We start from the raw sequence: 18,649 nt of genomic DNA on the forward strand, positions 1-18,649 counted from the left end.
AATCTTGTCTACATTTGCCTACACTGCTAAATAGTGTCTACACCTGCCTACATTGCTAAATCATGTCAACACAAGCCTACTTTGCTAAATCTTGTCTACACCTGTCTACATTGCTAAATCATGTCAACACCTGCCTACATTGCTAAATCGTGCCTACACCTGCCTACACTGCTAAATAGTGTCTACACCTGCCTACATTGCTAAATCTTGTCTACACCTGCCTACACTGCTAAATAGTGTCTGCACCTGCCTACATTGGTAAATCATGTTAACACCAGCCTACACTGCTAAATCTTGTCTACACCTGCCTACACTGCTTAATAGTGTCTGCACCTGCCTACATTGCTAAATCATGTCAACACCAGCCTACACTGCTAAATCTTGTCTACACCTGCCTACACTGCTAAATAGTGTCTGCAACTGCCTACATTGCTAAATCATTTCAACACCAGCCTACATTGCTAAATCTTGTCTACACCTGCCTACACTGCTAAATAGTGTCTGCACCTGCCTACATTGCTAAATCATGTCAACACCAGCCTACACTGCTAAATCTTGTCTACACCTGCCTACACTGCTAAATAGTGTCCACACCCGCCTACACTGCTAAATCATGTCAACACCAGCCTACATTGCTAAATCTTGTCTACACCTGCCTACACTGCTAAATAGTGTCTACACCTCTCTACATTGATAAATCATGTCAACACCAGCCTACATTGCTAAATCTTGTCTACACCTGCCTACACTGCTAAAGCATGTCAACACCTGCCTACATTGCTAAAACTTGTCCACACTTGCCTACATTGCTATATCTTGCCTACACTTGCCTACATTGCTAAATCATGTCAACACCAGCCTACATTGCTAAATCTTGTCTACACCTGTCTACATTGCTACATCATGTCAACACCTGCCTACATTGCTAAATCTTGTCTACACCTGTCTACATTGCTACATCATGTCAACACCAGCCTACATTGCTAAATCTTGTCTACATCAGCCTACACTGCTAAATAGTGTCTGTACCTGCCTACATTGCTAAACCATGTCAACACTAGCCTACACTGCTAAATCTTGTCTACACCTGCCTACACTGCTAAATAGTGTCCACACCCGCCTACACTGCTAAATCATGTCAACACCAGCCTACATTGCTAAATCTTGTCTACACCTGCCTACACTGCTTAATAGTGTCTACACCTGCCTACATTGCTAAATCATGTCAACACCAGCCTACATTGCTAAATCTTGTCTACACCTGCCTACACTGCTTAAGCATGTCAACACCTGCCTACATTGCTAAAACTTGTCCACACTTGCCTACATTGCTATATCTTGCCTACACTTGCCTACATTGCTAAATCATGTCAACACCAGCCTACATTGCTAAATCTTGTCTACATTTGCCTACACTGCTAAATAGTGTCTACACCTGCCTACATTGCTAAATCATGTCAACACAAGCCTACTTTGCTAAATCTTGTCTACACCTGTCTACATTGCTACATCATGTCAACACCTGCCTACATTGCTAAATCGTGCCTACACCTGCCTACACTGCTAAATAGTGTCTACACCTGCCTACATTGCTAAATCTTGTCTACACCTGCCTACACTGCTAAATAGTGTCTGCACCTGCCTACATTGGTAAATCATGTTAACACCAGCCTACACTGCTAAATCTTGTCTACACCTGCCTACACTGCTTAATAGTGTCTGCACCTGCCTACATTGCTAAATCATGTCAACACCAGCCTACACTGCTAAATCTTGTCTACACCTGCCTACACTGCTAAATAGTGTCTGCAACTGCCTACATTGCTAAATCATTTCAACACCAGCCTACATTGCTAAATCTTGTCTACACCTGCCTACACTGCTAAATAGTGTCTGCACCTGCCTACATTGCTAAATCATGTCAACACCAGCCTACACTGCTAAATCTTGTCTACACCTGCCTACACTGCTAAATAGTGTCCACACCCGCCTACACTGCTAAATGATGTCAACACCAGCCTACATTGCTAAATCTTGTCTACACCTGCCTACACTGCTAAATAGTGTCTACACCTCTCTACATTGATAAATCATGTCAACACCAGCCTACATTGCTAAATCTTGTCTACACCTGCCTACACTGCTAAAGCATGTCAACACCTGCCTACATTGCTAAAACTTGTCCACACTTGCCTACATTGCTATATCTTGCCTACACTTGCCTACATTGCTAAATCATGTCAACACCAGCCTACATTGCTAAATCTTGTCTACACCTGTCTACATTGCTACATCATGTCAACACCTGCCTACATTGCTAAATCTTGTCTACACCTGTCTACATTGCTACATCATGTCAACACCAGCCTACATTGCTAAATCTTGTCTACATCAGCCTACACTGCTAAATAGTGTCTGTACCTGCCTACATTGCTAAACCATGTCAACACTAGCCTACACTGCTAAATCTTGTCTACACCTGCCTACACTGCTAAATAGTGTCCACACCCGCCTACACTGCTAAATCATGTCAACACCAGCCTACATTGCTAAATCTTGTCTACACCTGCCTACACTGCTTAATAGTGTCTACACCTGCCTACATTGCTAAATCATGTCAACACCAGCCTACATTGCTAAATCTTGTCTACACCTGCCTATACTGCTAAAGCATGTCAACACCTGCCTACATTGCTAAAACTTGTCCACACTTGCCTACATTGCTATATCTTGCCTACACTTGCCTACATTGCTAAATCATGTCAACACCAGCCTACATTGCTAAATCTTGTCTACATTTGCCTACACTGCTAAATAGTGTCTACACCTGCCTACATTGCTAAATCATGTCAACACAAGCCTACATTGCTAAATCTTGTCTACACCTGTCTACATTGCTACATCATGTCAACACCTGCCTACATTGCTAAATCTTGTCTACACCTGCCTACACTGCTAAATAGTGTCTACACCTGCCTACATTGCTAAATCTTGTCTACACCTGCCTACACTGCTAAATAGTGTCTGCACCTGCCTACATTGGTAAATCATGTTAACACCAGCCTACACTGCTAAATCTTGTCTACACCTGCCTACACTGCTTAATAGTGTCTGCACCTGCCTACATTGCTAAATCATGTCAACACCAGCCTACACTGCTAAATCTTGTCTACACCTGCCTACACTGCTAAATAGTGTCTGCACCTGCCTACATTGCTAAATCATGTCAACACCAGCCTACACTGCTAAATCTTGTCTACACCTGCCTACACTGCTAAATAGTGTCTGCACCTGCCTACATTGCTAAATCATGTCAACACTAGCCTACACTGCTACATCTTGTCTACACCTGCCTACACTGCTAAATAGTGTCCACACCCGCCTACACTGCTAAATGATGTCAACACCAGCCTACATTGCTAAATCTTGTCTTCACCTGCCTACACTGCTAAATAGTGTCTACACCTGCCTACATTGCTAAATCATGTCAACACCAGCCTACATTGCTAAATCTTGTCTACACCTGCCTATACTGCTAAAGCATGTCAACACCTGCCTACATTGCTAAAACTTGTGAACACTTGCCTACATTGCTATATCTTGCCTACACTTGCCTACATTGCTAAATCATGTCAACACCAGCCTACATTGCTAAATCTTGTCTACATTTGCCTACACTGCTAAATAGTGTCTACACCTGCCTACATTGCTAAATCTTGTCTACACCTGCCTACACTGCTAAATAGTGTCTGCACCTGCCTACATTGGTAAATCATGTTAACACCAGCCTACACTGCTAAATCTTGTCTACACCTGCCTACACTGCTTAATAGTGTCTGCACCTGCCTACATTGCTAAATCATGTCAACACCAGCCTACACTGCTAAATCTTGTCTACACCTGCCTACACTGCTAAATAGTGTCTGCAACTGCCTACATTGCTAAATCATTTCAACACCAGCCTACACTGCTAAAACTTGTCTACACCTGCCTACACTGCTAAATAGTGTCTGCACCTGCCTACATTGCTAAATCATGTCAACACTAGCCTACACTGCTAAATCTTGTCTACACCTGCCTACACTGCTAAATAGTGTCCACACCCGCCTACACTGCTAAATCATGTCAACACCAGCCTACATTGCTAAATCTTGTCTACACCTGCCTACACTGCTTAATAGTGTCTACACCTGCCTACACTGCTAAATCATGTCAACACCAGCCTACATTGCTAAATCTTGTCTACACCTGCCTACACTGCTAAAGCATGTCAACACCTGCCTACATTGCTAAAACTTGTCCACACTTGCCTACATTGCTATATCTTGCCTACACTTGCCTACATTGCTAAATCATGTCAACACCAGCCTACATTGCTAAATCTTGTCTGCATTTGCCTACACTGCTAAATAGTGTCTACACCTGCCTACATTGCTAAATCATGTCAACACAAGCCTACATTGCTAAATCATGTCAACACCAGCCTACATTGCTAAATCTTGTCTACATTTGCCTACACTGCTAAATCTTGTCTACACCTGTCTACATTGCTACATCATGTCAACACCTGCCTACATTGCTAAATCTTGTCTACACCTGCCTACACTGCTAAATAGTGTCTGCACCTGCCTACATTGCTAAATCATGTCAACACCAGCCTACACTGCTAAATCTTGTCTACACCTGCCTACACTGCTAAATAGTGTCTGCACCTGCCTACATTGCTAAATCATGTCAACACCAGCCTACACTGCTAAATCTTGTCTACACCAGCCTACACTGCTAAATCTTGTCTACACCTGCCTACACTGCTTAATAGTGTCTGCACCTGCCTACATTGCTAAATCATGTCAACACCAGCCTACACTGCTAAATCTTGTCTACACCTGCCTACACTGCTAAATAGTGTCTGCACCTGCCTACATTGCTAAATCATGTCAACACCAGCCTACACTGCTAAATCTTGTCTACACCTGCCTACACTGCTAAATAGTGTCTGCACCTGCCTACATTGCTAAATCATGTCAACACTAGCCTACACTGCTAAATCTTGTCTACACCTGCCTACACTGCTAAATAGTGTCCACACCCGCCTACACTGCTAAATCATGTCAACACCAGCCTACATTGCTAAATCTTGTCTACACCTGCCTACACTGCTAAATAGTGTCTACACCTGCCTACATTGCTAAATCATGTCAACACCAGCCTACATTGCTAAATCTTGTCTACACCTGCCTATACTGCTAAAGCATGTCAACACCTGCCTACATTGCTAAAACTTGTCCACACTTGCCTACATTGCTATATCTTGCCTACACTTGCCTACATTGCTAAATCATGTCAACACCAGCCTACATTGCTAAATCTTGTCTACATTTGCCTACACTGCTAAATCTTGTCTACACCTGTCTACATTGCTACATCATGTCAACACCTGCCTACATTGCTAAATCTTGTCTACACCTGTCTACATTGCTACATCATGTCAACACCAGCCTACATTGCTAAATCTTGTCTACACCTGCCTACACTGCTAAATAGTGTCTACACCTGCCTACATTGCTAAATCATGTCAACACCAGCCTACGCTGCCAAATCCTGTCTACACTTGCCTACATTGCTAAATCCTGTCAACACTTGCCTACACTGCTAAATCATGTCTACATTTTCCTACATTGCTCAATCATTTCTACATTTGCCTACACTGCTTAATCTAGTCTACGTTTGCCTACATTTCTAAATCTTGTCTACATTTGCCTCCATTGCTATATCTTGTCTACACCTGCCTACATTGCTAAATCTTGTCCACACTTGCCTACATTGCTAAATCTGTCTACACATGCCTACACTGCTAAATAGTGTCTACACCTGCCTACATTGCTAAATGATGTGTACACTAGCCTACATTGCAAATATTGTCTACGTTTGCCTACATTGCCAAATCTTGTCTACTTTTGCCTACACTGCTAAATCTTGTCTACACTTGCCTACATTGCTTAATCATGTCAACACCAGCCTACACTGCTAAATCTTGTCTCCACCTGCCTACACTGTTTTCTCGTGCCTACACTTCTCACACCTACCTCACTCACTCACTCACCGTAAACTGTTGTTCTGCCTTTCAGATGGTCTAACTCCGCCTTGGTCATGGCGCCGTCCAGTTCCTCTCCGTCTAGTTTCCTCTCAGTGGTGTCATGCTTCCTCGCAAACTCCGACACTTTCTTGTTTGTGTCGCTTCGGTGGTTTTTGAACTCCGCATATGTCGAATTTGCCCACACAATGTGACCGTTAAGTAGACTACCAGTTTTATCTGTGGCCTGCTTAACGTCTTCAGCTGTCTTACTAAGATGCCCTATCTGGGACTTTAGGTCAGGTATTACGGTATCCTGGACAACCCCTTTCCACCTCTCATGCTGGACAGTACTGTCCTCTACTTTCACAAGCTTCGAGTTGGTTTCAGTAAGTTTCGTACTAGTTTCAGTAAGTTTCGTATTGGTTTCAGTGAGTTTCGTACTGGTTTCAGTAAGTTTTGTTTTCGTTTCAGTAAGATCCTTGTTTACGTCTTCAATGGAGTTTTCCAGCTTCTTAACCTTGGCTTCAACCCCACTCAAATCTGTCCCATCATTGCTGTGTGCACCGGCGGAGCTAATAGTTTCCAAATCTCGATAATTGTCCTTCAGATAAATCAAAGGTTCGGACATATGACTGGGATCGTCAAAAACTGATTCAAGTCTAGCAATCCACTTGTTGTCTCGAAGATGTTTGAATTGCTGCTTTAGGTTCTCGAACTGACTCTCAAGGTGGGTCAAATCTGGCGTAACACATTCCTCCCTTACACCGTTTTTACACACGTTATTCGAGTTCTTTCGTGTCAGTAATTTCTGAATACATTTCTTGGCGTTCGCGGCGTCGTTTCCGCATTGACCTTTGAGAACGTCCAACAGAGCGCGCTCGGTGTGGTCGGGTGTTGTACAGTGTACACACAACAGGTAGATCACGACTAGGAATATAATACCCTCCAATGCAGGCCTCCTAACAGACGAAAAACAGAAATATCAGAAATAATTAACACATATGCATAATGCATGTTGACAAGAGGCGACTAACGGGATCGGGTGGTGAGACTCGCTGACTTGGTTGATGCAAATCATCGTATCCCAATTGCGTGGATCGATGCTCATGATCCAGACTCGATTACATACCGCCATATAGCTTGAATATTGCTGGGTGCGGTGTTAAACAACAAACAATCAAACAAACAGCATATGGAAAACCATGTCCCGTAAAACGGAAGCTGAAGGTTATTTCAAGGAAATATTATTTCCATTTCTTTAAAGTTGTGTGTCTGTGTGTGTCTCTCTTTCTGCACAATCTTATCATGCAGATTGTAGCTGACATGTAGGAGGTCCCCGAGAGGTTATGAAAGATGGTATTGAATCGTGTGAAAGGCCACAGGCCCAAATACATAAAGTGCATGCAATACAGTACAGAATCATTTTACAAATAGATTCACGTGTTTTAGGTCAGTACATTTCTGATCTTGAAGGCATATTTGAAAGATAACACAAAATATTTTAGACATTGATAATTTGTGATAGAAAATAATAATTTAATTTAAAGTTTTGTACGAATTCCCCATTACAGGATTAACATAAATTTGTAATCGAAATATATTAAAATGTCATCAACGTTGCAGAATGGTGATAAAGCAAATAAGAGTTGCATGGACTACATTGTAATTATAACATCCTGAACACTCTTGTCATCCCTATGCATATATTTGTTACAGCAGCGAGTTGAACTTATTATGAACATACAAAAATAATTACAAGAACATGCCTCTAACGAAACATTAAACATACAATGACACGGTCAAAGCGTCTTTGAGCATACATTTGCTGCTTAAATGTTTTATATCATGCAACAAATAAATGACTAAACACACAAAAACCTTATAAAGCATTTAGTCATGAATAGTTTACTTACACATAAGGCAATATGGTATCCCGAAGTCTGTCGCTCTGTATCTCTTGGTCCGGCAGGTTTGGAGGTTCGGATTGATCTGTACCTGATGTTGTGCTTGGTTTGTCTGGAGTTGCCTCCCTTCGTCCGCGCCGGCGAGGCCCAGGTTTGTCCATGCTTGGCGGTAGGTCGAGTGTCCGTTTGGACAACTGTGTGTCTGAATCTGTCACGCTCACAAGATGTGTTGGTTTGGTCGACTCGATCTGGCTCTGTAGATACGAGTCCACCAGCTACACCTGAACGCCACGAATCCGTCAGACAAACCGCAACGAGCGATAGACTGGGAATCCCTCAAGGAACTATGTAGCAGGTGACCCCTGACCCCGGCCCTGGAACGAGCATGTTTATACAGCGCAGTGACCTGATACGATTACTAAGAAACCGAAACAACACCAGCAGCGCTGACGCATGCGTTTATCTGCAAAATAAGCTCGCGTTATATCTGACATATATCTCGGATTTTGTAATATCGACTAGATATGTTTTCAGCTTCACGTGCAAAACCAGATATCTTTTTTAAAATCAAAACTGTGAGCCTAAATATTTTTGTTTTATGTTGCACACAATTTATATTTCAACAGTTTTTCAAAAATTATTGAGCACAATTTATTTATTTTCATAAATTCCCAGGCTTCAAGACTTACAATTTCTCTCGGGTCGGTCTCTTATAACATACACACAAACATAAATGTCGTTATTGTATTGTTTTATTTACTGTCCTAACAGGTTCACAAATGGACGGGTTTATTTTTACCGACAAGCCACACCTTCTCAATCAAACCACAAAGACAATAGAAAAATAATAAACGATGTTTTTTTGTGCGGTCAGGGCCATAATCATCCTGGATTATCATATGTATTATATTTCGTATGTATTGTCATAAATACTCTTGACCCTTCAGTCGTTTAAAGGCACAGCTTCGTTACATCACATCTGCAGATCCCAACTGTTGCCACAGCATTTCTCTCGCATGTTAGAGCAATTTGATTGGACGATTTTTAGTGTCATGTCAGCCGGGTTTAAAAGGAAGCTATGGTAGAGTATTGGTCCCGGCTAGTTAGAACAACTCATTGGGGATTTAATACACTAACCGATAATGAGTTACATGTTCAACACTGACGGGACTATATGACTGTATGTGTATGAAGTCGATGTTGTACTGCTTGTCACATCAGTGCTGATGTCGGCTTATGACCTGCATGACTGTAACGCAGTCGGCTAATGACCTGCAGGACTGTAACACAGTGGGCTAATGACCTGCAGGACTGTAACACAGTCGGCTAATGACCTGCAGGACTGTAACACAGTGGGCTAATGACCTGCAGGACTGTAACACTGTCGGCAAATGACCTGCAGGACTGTACCTCCGCGGCTAATGACCTGCAGAACTGTAACACTGTCGGCTAATGACCTGCAGGACTGTAACACAGTCGGCTAATGACCTGCAGGACTGTAACACAGTGGGTTAATGACCTGCAGAACTGTAACACTGTCGGCTAATGACCTGCAGGACTGTAACACTGTCGGCTAATGACCTGCAGGACTGTAACACAGTGGGTTAATGACCTGCAGAACTGTAACACAGTCGGCTAATGACCTGCAGGACTGTAACACTGTGGGCTAATGACCTGCAGAACTGTAACACTGTCGGTTAATGAGCTGCTTGTCACATCAGTGCTGATGTCGGCTTATGACCTGCATGACTGTAACGCAGTCGGCTAATGACCTGCAGAACTGTAACGCTGTTGCCTAATGACCTGCAGGACTGTAAGAAAGTCGGCTAATGATCTGCAGAACTGTAACACTGTCGGCTTATGACCTGCAGGACTGTAACACTGTCGGCTAATGACCTGCAGGACTGTAACACAGTCGGCTAATGACCTGCAGGACTGTAACACAGTGGGCTAATGACCTGCAGAACTGTAACACAGTCGGCTAATGACCTGCAGGACTGTAACACAGTCGGCTAATGACCTGCAGAACTGTAACACAGTCGGGTAATGACCTGCAGGACTGTAACACAGTGGGCTAATGACCTGCAGGACTGTAACACTGTCGGCTAATGACCTGCAGGACTGTAACACAGTGGGCTAATGACCTGCAGGACTGTAACACAGTCGGCAAATGACCTGCAGGACTGTACCTCCGCGGCTAATGACCTGCAGAACTGTAACACTGTCGGCGAATGACCTGCAGGACTGTAACACAGTCGGCTAATGACCTGCAGGACTGTAACACAGTGGGTTAATGACCTGCAGAACTGTAACACTGTCGGCTAATGACCTGCAGGACTGTAACACAGTGGGCTAATGACCTGCAGAACTGTAACACAGTCGGCTAATGACCTGCAGGAATGTAACACAGTCGGCTAATGACCTGCAGGACTGTAACACAGTCGGGTAATGAGCTGCAGGACTGTAACACAGTGGGCTAATGACCTGCAGGACTGTAACACAGTGGGCTAATGACCTGCAGGACTGTAACACAGTCGGTTAATGACCTGCAGGAATGTAACACAGTCGGTTAATGACCTGCAGAACTGTAACACTGTCGGCTAATGACCTGCAGGACTGTAACACTGTTGCCTAATGACCTGCAGGACTGTAACAAAGTCGGCTAAAGGCCTGCAGAACTGTAACGCTGTTGCCTAATGACCTGCAGGACTGTAACACAGTCGGCTAATGACCTGCAGGACTGTAACACAGTGGGCTAATGACCTGCAGAACTGTAACACTGTCGGCTAATGACCTGCAGGACTGTAACACAGTGGGCTAATGACCTGCAGAACTGTAACACTGTCGGCTAATGACCTGCAGGACTGTAACACTGTCGGCTAATGACCTGCAGGACTGTAACACAGTCGGCTAATGACCTGCAGAACTGTAACACTGTCGGCTAATGACCTGCAGGACTGTAACACAGTCGGCTAATGACCTGCAGGACTGTAACACTGTGGGCTAATGACCTGCAGAACTGTAACACTGTCGGTTAATGAGCTGCAGGACTGTAACACAGTGGGCCAATGACCTGCAGGACTGTAACACAGTCGGCAAATGACCTGCAGGACTGTAACACTGTGGGCTAATGACCTGCAGGACTGTAACACAGTGGGCTAATGACCTGCAGAACTGTAACACTGTCGGCTAATGACCTGCAGGACTGTAACACAGTCGGCTAATGACCTGCAGGACTGTAACACAGTGGGCTAATGACCTGCAGAACTGTAACACTGTCGGTTAATGACCTGCAGGACTGTAACACTGTCGGCTAATTGCCTGCAGGACTGTAACACAGTGGGCTAATGACCTGCAGAACTGCAACACTGTCGGCTAATGACCTGCAGAACTGTAACACAGTCGGCTAATGACCTGTAGGACTGTAACACAGTGGGCTAATGACCTGCAGGACTGTAACACTGTCGGCTAATGACCTGCAGGACTGTAACACAGTCGGCTAATGACCTGCAGAACTGTAACACTGTCGGCTAATGACCTGCAGGACTGTAACACAGTCGGCTAATGACCTGCAGGACTGTAACACAGTGGGCTAATGACCTGCAGAACTGTAACACAGTCGGCTAATGACCTGCAGGACTGTAACACAGTGGGCTAATGACCTGCAGAACTGTAACACAGTCGGCTAATGACCTGCAGCACTGTAACACTGTCGGCTAATGACCTGCAGGACTGTAACACAGTGGGCTAATGACCTGCAGAACTGTAACACTGTCGGCTAATGACCTGCAGGACTGTAACACAGTCGGCTAATGACCTGCAGGACTGTAACACTGTGGGCTAATGACCTGCAGAACTGTAACACTGTCGGTTAATGAGCTGCAGGACTGTAACACAGTGGGCTAATGACCTGAAGGACTGTAACACAGTCGGCAAATGAGCTGCAGGACTGTAACACAGTGGGCTAATGACCTGCAGGACTGTAACACAGTGGGCTAATGACCTGCAGAACTGTAACACTGTCGGCTAATGACCTGCAGGACTGTAACACAGTCGGCTAATGACCTGCAGAACTGTAACACAGTGGGCTAATGACCTGCAGAACTGTAACACTGTCGGTTAATGACCTGCAGGACTGTAACACTGTCGGCTAATTGCCTGCAGGGCTGTAACACAGTGGGCTAATGACCTGCAGAACTGCAACACTGTCGGCTAATGACCTGCAGAACTGTAACACAGTCGGCTAATGACCTGTAGGACTGTAACACAGTGGGCTAATGACCTGCAGAACTGTAACACTGTCGGCTAATGACCTGCAGGACTGTAACACAGTCGGCTAATGACCTGCAGGACTGTAACACCGTGGGCTAATGACCTGCAGAACTGTAACACTGTCGGTTAATGAGCTGCAGGACTGTAACACAGTGGGCTAATGACCTGCAGGACTGTAACACAGTCGGCAAATGACCTGCAGGACTGTAACACTGTCGGCTAATGACCTGCAGGACTGTAACACAGTGGGCTAATGACCTGCAGGACTGTAACACAGTGGGCTAATGACCTGCAGAACTGTAACACTGTCGGTTAATGACCTGCAGGACTGTAACACAGTGGGCTAATGACCTGCAGAACTGTAACACTGTCGGCTAATGACCTGCAGGACTGTAACACAGTCGGCTAATGACCTGCAGGACTGTAACACAGTCGGTAAATGACCTGCAGGACTGTAACACTGTGGGCTAATGACCTGCAGGACTGTAACACAGTGGGCTAATGACCTGTAGAACTGCAACACTGTCGGCTAATGACCATGCAGAACTGTAACACTGTCGATTAATAGCGAAGCCAACTGTAACACAAAAGCACATTGTTGCTGCAATTTGTTTCTAAAGTTCGTGCGAGGTTGTTTCTGGTCGTGCCTGAGGTCATTATCAGCTGCAGTAGTCACTATGTTCGCTGTAACAGTCTGTTGATGAAGTTCCTGCAATGTTGTCTCTGGGTGTTGCTGAAGTCCCTGTAGATACTCAGAATCCTTTCATCATTTTTCAGCTGAGTCAACTCCTGCTGTCTGTGGATGGAGCCAAGGTCCTGATTGAAAAGACGGCTGTCCAAATTCACAGACCCCTGGTCACCACAGTAGATCACCGTCACGTCGGCTGAAACAGGAACGTGTGTTACTGCCACATCCGCTACCACTACTACAACTACCCCAAACTATACCATTGTCAATGTACTAAGATGATATACAAACATGTAAATAATCTTTAGATAATAATAATAAATAATAATATAATTACAACTTCACAGCTCACAACCTGACACAACTTCACAGCTCACCTCCAGACACAACTTCACAGCTTACCCCCTGGCATAACTTCACAACTCACCCCCTGACAGAACTTCACAGCTTACCCCCTGACACAACTTCACAACTCACCCCGACATAACTTCACAGCTTACCCCCCTGACACAACTTCACAGCTTATCCCTGACACAACTTCACAGCTTACACCCTGACACAACTTCACAGCTTCCCCCTGACACAACTTCACAGCTTACCCCCGACACAACTTCACAGCTTCCCCCTGACACAACTTCACAGCTCACCCCCTGACACATCTTCACAGCTTACCTCCTGACACAACTTCACAGCTTACCTCCTGACACAACTTCACAGCTTACCCCCTGACACAACTTCACAGCTTCCCCCTCACACAACTTCACAGCTTACTTCCAAACCTCCAGAGACTCCGCACAGTGGTCACCCTGAGATCGCCAAGCCCCTTGGTCGGATCCTCCAAGATGACGTTCCGCTCGTTGAAGTCGACAAAGACGAGGAAGACACGCGACCCCGGCAGCTGTGTAATGTCTGCGTGGCGTCTGATGACCCGAGAGTGGATGGTGGGACATGGTTGCTGCACAGACTCGAACACAGACCTGGTCTGGTCAGCATGTCTCCCCTCTGTCGCGGTATGGAAGGCCACCACACACACCGAGTCCTCCATCGGCCGGCTCCACTGCAGCTCGTACACCTCCTCACGTCGGGAGCCCCTCTGCTGAGAAAAAGACACATTAACAATGTATACTCCCCAGGGATGAGAACTGTATCTGACAGCACTATTGGATATAGTCAACAGTCACGATATTGACTCTCTGTGAAACAATTGTGTGGTATTGATATCGTCTTGTTGTTTTGTCATCACCAGCCACTGTGTACTCTACAGCTGATGTAGTAGTAGTTGAAGTAGGAGCAGCAGCCGTAGTAATCTGGTAGAAGTAGTAGCAGTTGTAGGAGAAGTAGAAGTAGTCACCTGTATATCGTTGCGGGAAGCTGCAGCTGTAGCTGGTGCTGTTGCTGATGCTGTTGCTGGCCCAGGTGTGGATGACGGAGCCTTCATCACGTACTTCACTAACATGGCGACAGCTATCAAGTTCAACACAGACAGATAGAGGGCGATATCTGAAATGCAAACACATGTGCAATAGTAGCTGGGACAAAAGTTGCTCAAAGTTATATGATATGGGCAGAAATAGGGAAACAAACCTGTTGTCCCGACAATGCATGCGTTGTCGGGGGATGACTCATTTGATATTGATAACGTGTAAGCAGTGAATAGATTCCCAAAATGACTCTCATTGAGTGGTTAATTCTCCCTAGAATAAACGCTGTTCCGACAGTGTAGAACTGAGTTACTGAGTGACTGACTGAGTGAGTGAGTGAGTGAGTGACTGACTGACTGACTGACTGACTGACTGACTGACTCCGTGTAGTGACTGACTGACTGACTGACTGACTGACTGACTGACTGACTGACTCCGTGTAGTGACTGACTGACTGACTGACTGACTGACTGACTGACTGAATGACTGACTGACTGACTGACTGACTGAATGAATGACTGACTGACTGACTGACTGATTGACTCACCGTGTACTGATGATTTTCCTTTCAGCTCGTCCACCACCGCCTTGGTCATGAAGCCGTCCAGTTCTTCTCCGTCTAGTTTCCTCTCGGTGTGGTCATGCTTCTTTGCGAACTCTTGCTCTTTCTTGACTGTTTCATTCCGGTGTTTTTGGAACTCCAGATATGTCCAATTTGCCCACAAAATGTGACCAGTAAGAAGATCTCCATTTGCACTGCTACTACGTGTTGCTTGTTTCGCCTCCTGGGAGGCGTTCTGGATGTCTCGTTTGAGGGTCGGTAATTCCGTGTCCACAATCTCAGTTCTCCAAGTATCTAATCCATCTACCCTTCCATCCATGACGTCCACGCGTGAAGAGAGCTGTTCAGCCGTTATATTTATAGCTGTAATGTTTGTTGTGATATTTCCCACTGCCTGTGTCAAAGTTTCAAGCTTCCCAACATTACTAAAGGCACATTTCTGAATAGTATCAGCAAAAATTTGGACGGCACTTAAATCTACTTTTAGTTTTTCCACTTCATCTGCAGTTCGTGACCCTCTGCGCTCTTCCAGACGAACCTTCTCTTCGATGCTATTATGTTTGTCATTAAATTCTTCATCCTGTTTAAGGGTTTCTGTCTGTTGTTTCTTGAACTCAACATACGTAGCATTTGCCCACAGAATGTGATCTTTAAGGAGTCTTGAATTCGCGCCTGCATCATGTTTAGCTTCTTCACCCAATTGCTGATTATTTGTTATGTTTTGTCTAATCCTCGGCAATTCCTTGTCACTGACCTCAGTTCTCCAAGCCATTAATTCAGAAATGGTTTCATTCATAACATGAGAGGTGTTTAACACTGTGGTATTGATACCCCTCATTTCTAATACAAGTGTCTGTAGATTCATGGTATTTTGTTCTGCAACCTTCTCAGCATGTTCGGCTATTACCTGGATAGAATTCACATCTTTCCTGAGTGACAGTAAATCCTGAATGTTTGCTGTAAACTCCGTTTTCGCTTTATCCAAATCATGTGAGAGCTTCTCTAGGTTCTCTGCATTACTGATAGAAGATCCCTTGGCTTCCGTGGCCACACTGTGAATAGCACGTACGTTTTGTGTTAGCATGGACAATTCCTTGTCAACAATCGTATTCTTCCAGTCATCTAATTCAGCTTGGCGTGTGTGCAGAACTGTGGCTTGGTCAGACAGTTTGGAGACAGTGTTGTTGACAGATGTGATGTTGGTGTTAATATTTCCAACATCCTTTACGACTGTCTCCAGCTTCTCGACACAACCTGCAGCAACATGATGAGCATCTTCTGCATCTTGTCTGACTTTCTGTATTTCCATATTCTCAAAATCAGTCTTCCAAACTTCTAATCTTTCAACACGATCAGAGAGTGTTGATATTGTGTTAGCCGTTTCTGTAGATGATGAGGTGAAACTCTCCACTTCTCTTGCTCGTTCCCCCAGCTTCTCGGAGTGGTCTTCCTTGTGAGCCTCAGCATCCTGTCTGGCTAGTGTCTCCTCCTCCCTTCCGCTCCGATCATGTAACTCGTCCAGTCTCTCTTGTAACTGAACAATCATTTTCTTCATATCTTCCATCTGTTTAGAGAGTGTTAAGACGGTCACAGTGTCAACTGTCAATCCACCTTCTCCATCTGTAATGCCTTTACTGACAGTATCACAAGTGTTGGGACTTCCACGTGCTTTATCCCACCGACTGTTTGGTGGAGTGCACTCTTGAAAGGTCGCCCGATCTTTCCTTGTGTAAGTTTTGTCTTTAGGGTGTGGAGAGGCTTCTGCCATCCCCAGACAAAATGAATTAATAACCAAAACAATCGCGATGAAAAGCATCCATTTGTTGAAGACCATCCCGCTAAAATATCAAATGATAAATAACATCATTGGCTATCATATTGCAGTCATATATTGGAGCTGATGTAAAAGAATGAGTACAAATTGTATTAGTGTTACATATGTCGTAGTCCTGCATGTCTCTATTTACTGTGACCACAGGGGCACGGGTGTCCCAGTCGTCTACGGCGCCGCGATTCGATGTGCAGAGTTGCGTTCCTTGGGCACGCCAGAAACCTATACCCGTGCTTGTGGGTTTCACCGAAGTGGTAAACGTCTGAGACCTGCATCACTTCGGGCTTTCCTCCAACATTAAGCTGACACGCCGTGATATAACTGGATTACTGTTAAAAGAGGCGTTAAACCCACTCACTCACTCACTCACTACTGTGATCAAAACCTAGATAATAAAATGAAAATCTAGACAAAAAAAATATGTGGGCATAGCCATATTATAAATTAGCATTAAAAAGATAGGAGTTTAGAAGAGAGATCTGTATTATCATAAGATATGTTATTGGTCATCTGTTAGTCGGCATCTGTTACCCTGCTATCCAGGTTGGGGATACAAAGCAACTGTGAGGTTCTTTTTCTGAATGCTTTAGCTTATAAAGGGTACCCGGTAGAACTTGTGTTGATGTTGATATAACAAGAGGTGAGGTGAGGTGAAATGTGATTGAACCTAGCGTCCAAGATTATTGCACTTATATAGCGCGTGCGTGCGTGCGTGCGTGCGTGCGTGCGTGTGTGTTTATTGTGCTAGCCTATTGAGATACCATGCCGCAGTTTAACAAGAATACACACACACCTTCAGACACAGTATACTGACTCCTAGCCGGCCAGTCGTTGTTTTAGCCCCTTAATGCCGAGCGCCAGACGGGGAGGATATAATAAGACATTATAAGGTATATGTCATGTAAGTTATTGCGTCTGCATTATGCACAGTATATTTATTAGTGAAAATTTAGTGTTCAATCTTAAATTGAACACACTCTCGCAGTCAGCATAAAAACATATACTTTATTTTTTAATTTACTCACACATTCCAGAATAATTCTGATGTCTTCTCGTTTTCTGACTGCTTTGCATCCAACGTGTTTTCCTCGTTGGCATGGTCACTGATGTAACCCTCGCCCAGCCTCTGAAGCCTTCGTGCAGTTTGGAAACTGAGGAGACACGCTGGTTCACCTCGAGTTCCCTCCCTTGCACGATCACGGTGACTAGCCTTGGTGTGTTTGTTGTCTGACATGGTTGCTGGTTCACCTCGAGTTCCCTCCCTTGCACGATCACGGTGACTAGCCTTGGTGTGTTTGTTGTCTGACATGGTTGCTGGTTCACCTCGAGTTCCCTCCCTTGCACGATCACGGTGACTAGCCTTGGTGTGTTTGTTGTCTGACATGGTTGCTGGTTCACCTCGAGTTCCCTCCCTTGCACGATCACGGTGACTAGCCTTGGTGTGTTTGTTGTCTGACATGGTTGCTGGTTCACCTCGAGTTCCCTCCCTTGCACGATCACGGTGACTAGCCTTGGTGTGTTTGTTGTCTGACATGGTTGCTGGTTCACCTCGAGTTCCCTCCCTTGCACGATCACGGTGACTAGCCTTGGTGTGTTTGTTGTCTGACATGGTTGCTGGTTCACCTCGAGTTCCCTCCCTTGCACGATCACGGTGACTAGCCTTGGTGTGTTTGTTGTCTGACATGGTTGCTGCAGAGACCATTTCGGGGGACAACAGATGTATGTTACTCTCTAATTTTGTCACACGGCATCATCTACTTGAGTCATTCAATCATTGGGGAATTCTCCGACAGACTGCTGTCTGACTGCCACGTAAAGTTCAGACAAAACGAAACACAACGGGAAACCCACACGGAACTACATATGTGATGACCCCTGACCGCCGCCCTGAAGCG

The 18,649-nt window shown here is 44.9% G+C and overlaps 2 protein-coding genes across 19 annotated transcripts in view; both read right to left on the bottom strand.

Moving 5' to 3' along the window:
* Positions 1–8,524, bottom strand: part of LOC124124987 — a 31,971-nt gene extending 23,447 nt beyond the window's left edge. For 2 of the 4 annotated variants that reach the window (XM_048394963.1, XM_048394962.1), the window contains exons 1-2: positions 7,990–8,524; positions 6,104–7,035 (exon numbers count right to left, since the gene is read on the bottom strand). In XM_048394963.1, the coding sequence (XP_048250920.1) occupies positions 6,104–7,035; positions 7,990–8,141 (1,084 nt within the window). In that variant the 5' untranslated portion in view covers positions 8,142–8,524. The remainder of the gene's footprint in view (positions 1–6,103; positions 7,036–7,989) is intronic. The other 2 variants (XM_048394960.1, XM_048394961.1) reach the window with 2 other exon arrangements.
* A 190-nt stretch (positions 8,525–8,714) lies between these two features.
* LOC124124986 lies at positions 8,715–18,456 on the bottom strand. Of its 15 annotated transcripts, none has more exons than XR_007220556.1 (6): positions 17,780–18,456; positions 14,909–16,761; positions 14,292–14,440; positions 13,712–14,036; positions 12,728–13,136; positions 8,715–9,685 (listed from the first exon to the last, which is right to left on the bottom strand). XR_007220556.1 is itself a non-coding variant. In XM_048394959.1 (6 exons), exons 1-6 carry the CDS (start codon positions 18,454–18,456, stop codon positions 12,928–12,930), a joined length of 3,138 nt encoding a protein of 1,045 aa, XP_048250916.1. In that variant the 3' UTR covers positions 8,715–12,927. The 15 variants fall into 15 exon arrangements, 3 of the variants coding, with proteins under 3 accessions (XP_048250916.1, XP_048250915.1, XP_048250913.1); XR_007220554.1 differs by having other exon boundaries at positions 8,715–10,155; XR_007220553.1 differs by having other exon boundaries at positions 8,715–10,155; positions 10,682–13,136.
* Positions 18,457–18,649: the final 193 nt, after the last annotated feature.

This window comes from Haliotis rufescens, unplaced genomic scaffold (genome assembly GCF_023055435.1).
Source record: "Haliotis rufescens isolate VD_foot unplaced genomic scaffold, xgHalRufe1.0.p SCAF_135, whole genome shotgun sequence".
Classification (NCBI taxonomy): Eukaryota; Metazoa; Mollusca; class Gastropoda; order Lepetellida; family Haliotidae; genus Haliotis; species Haliotis rufescens.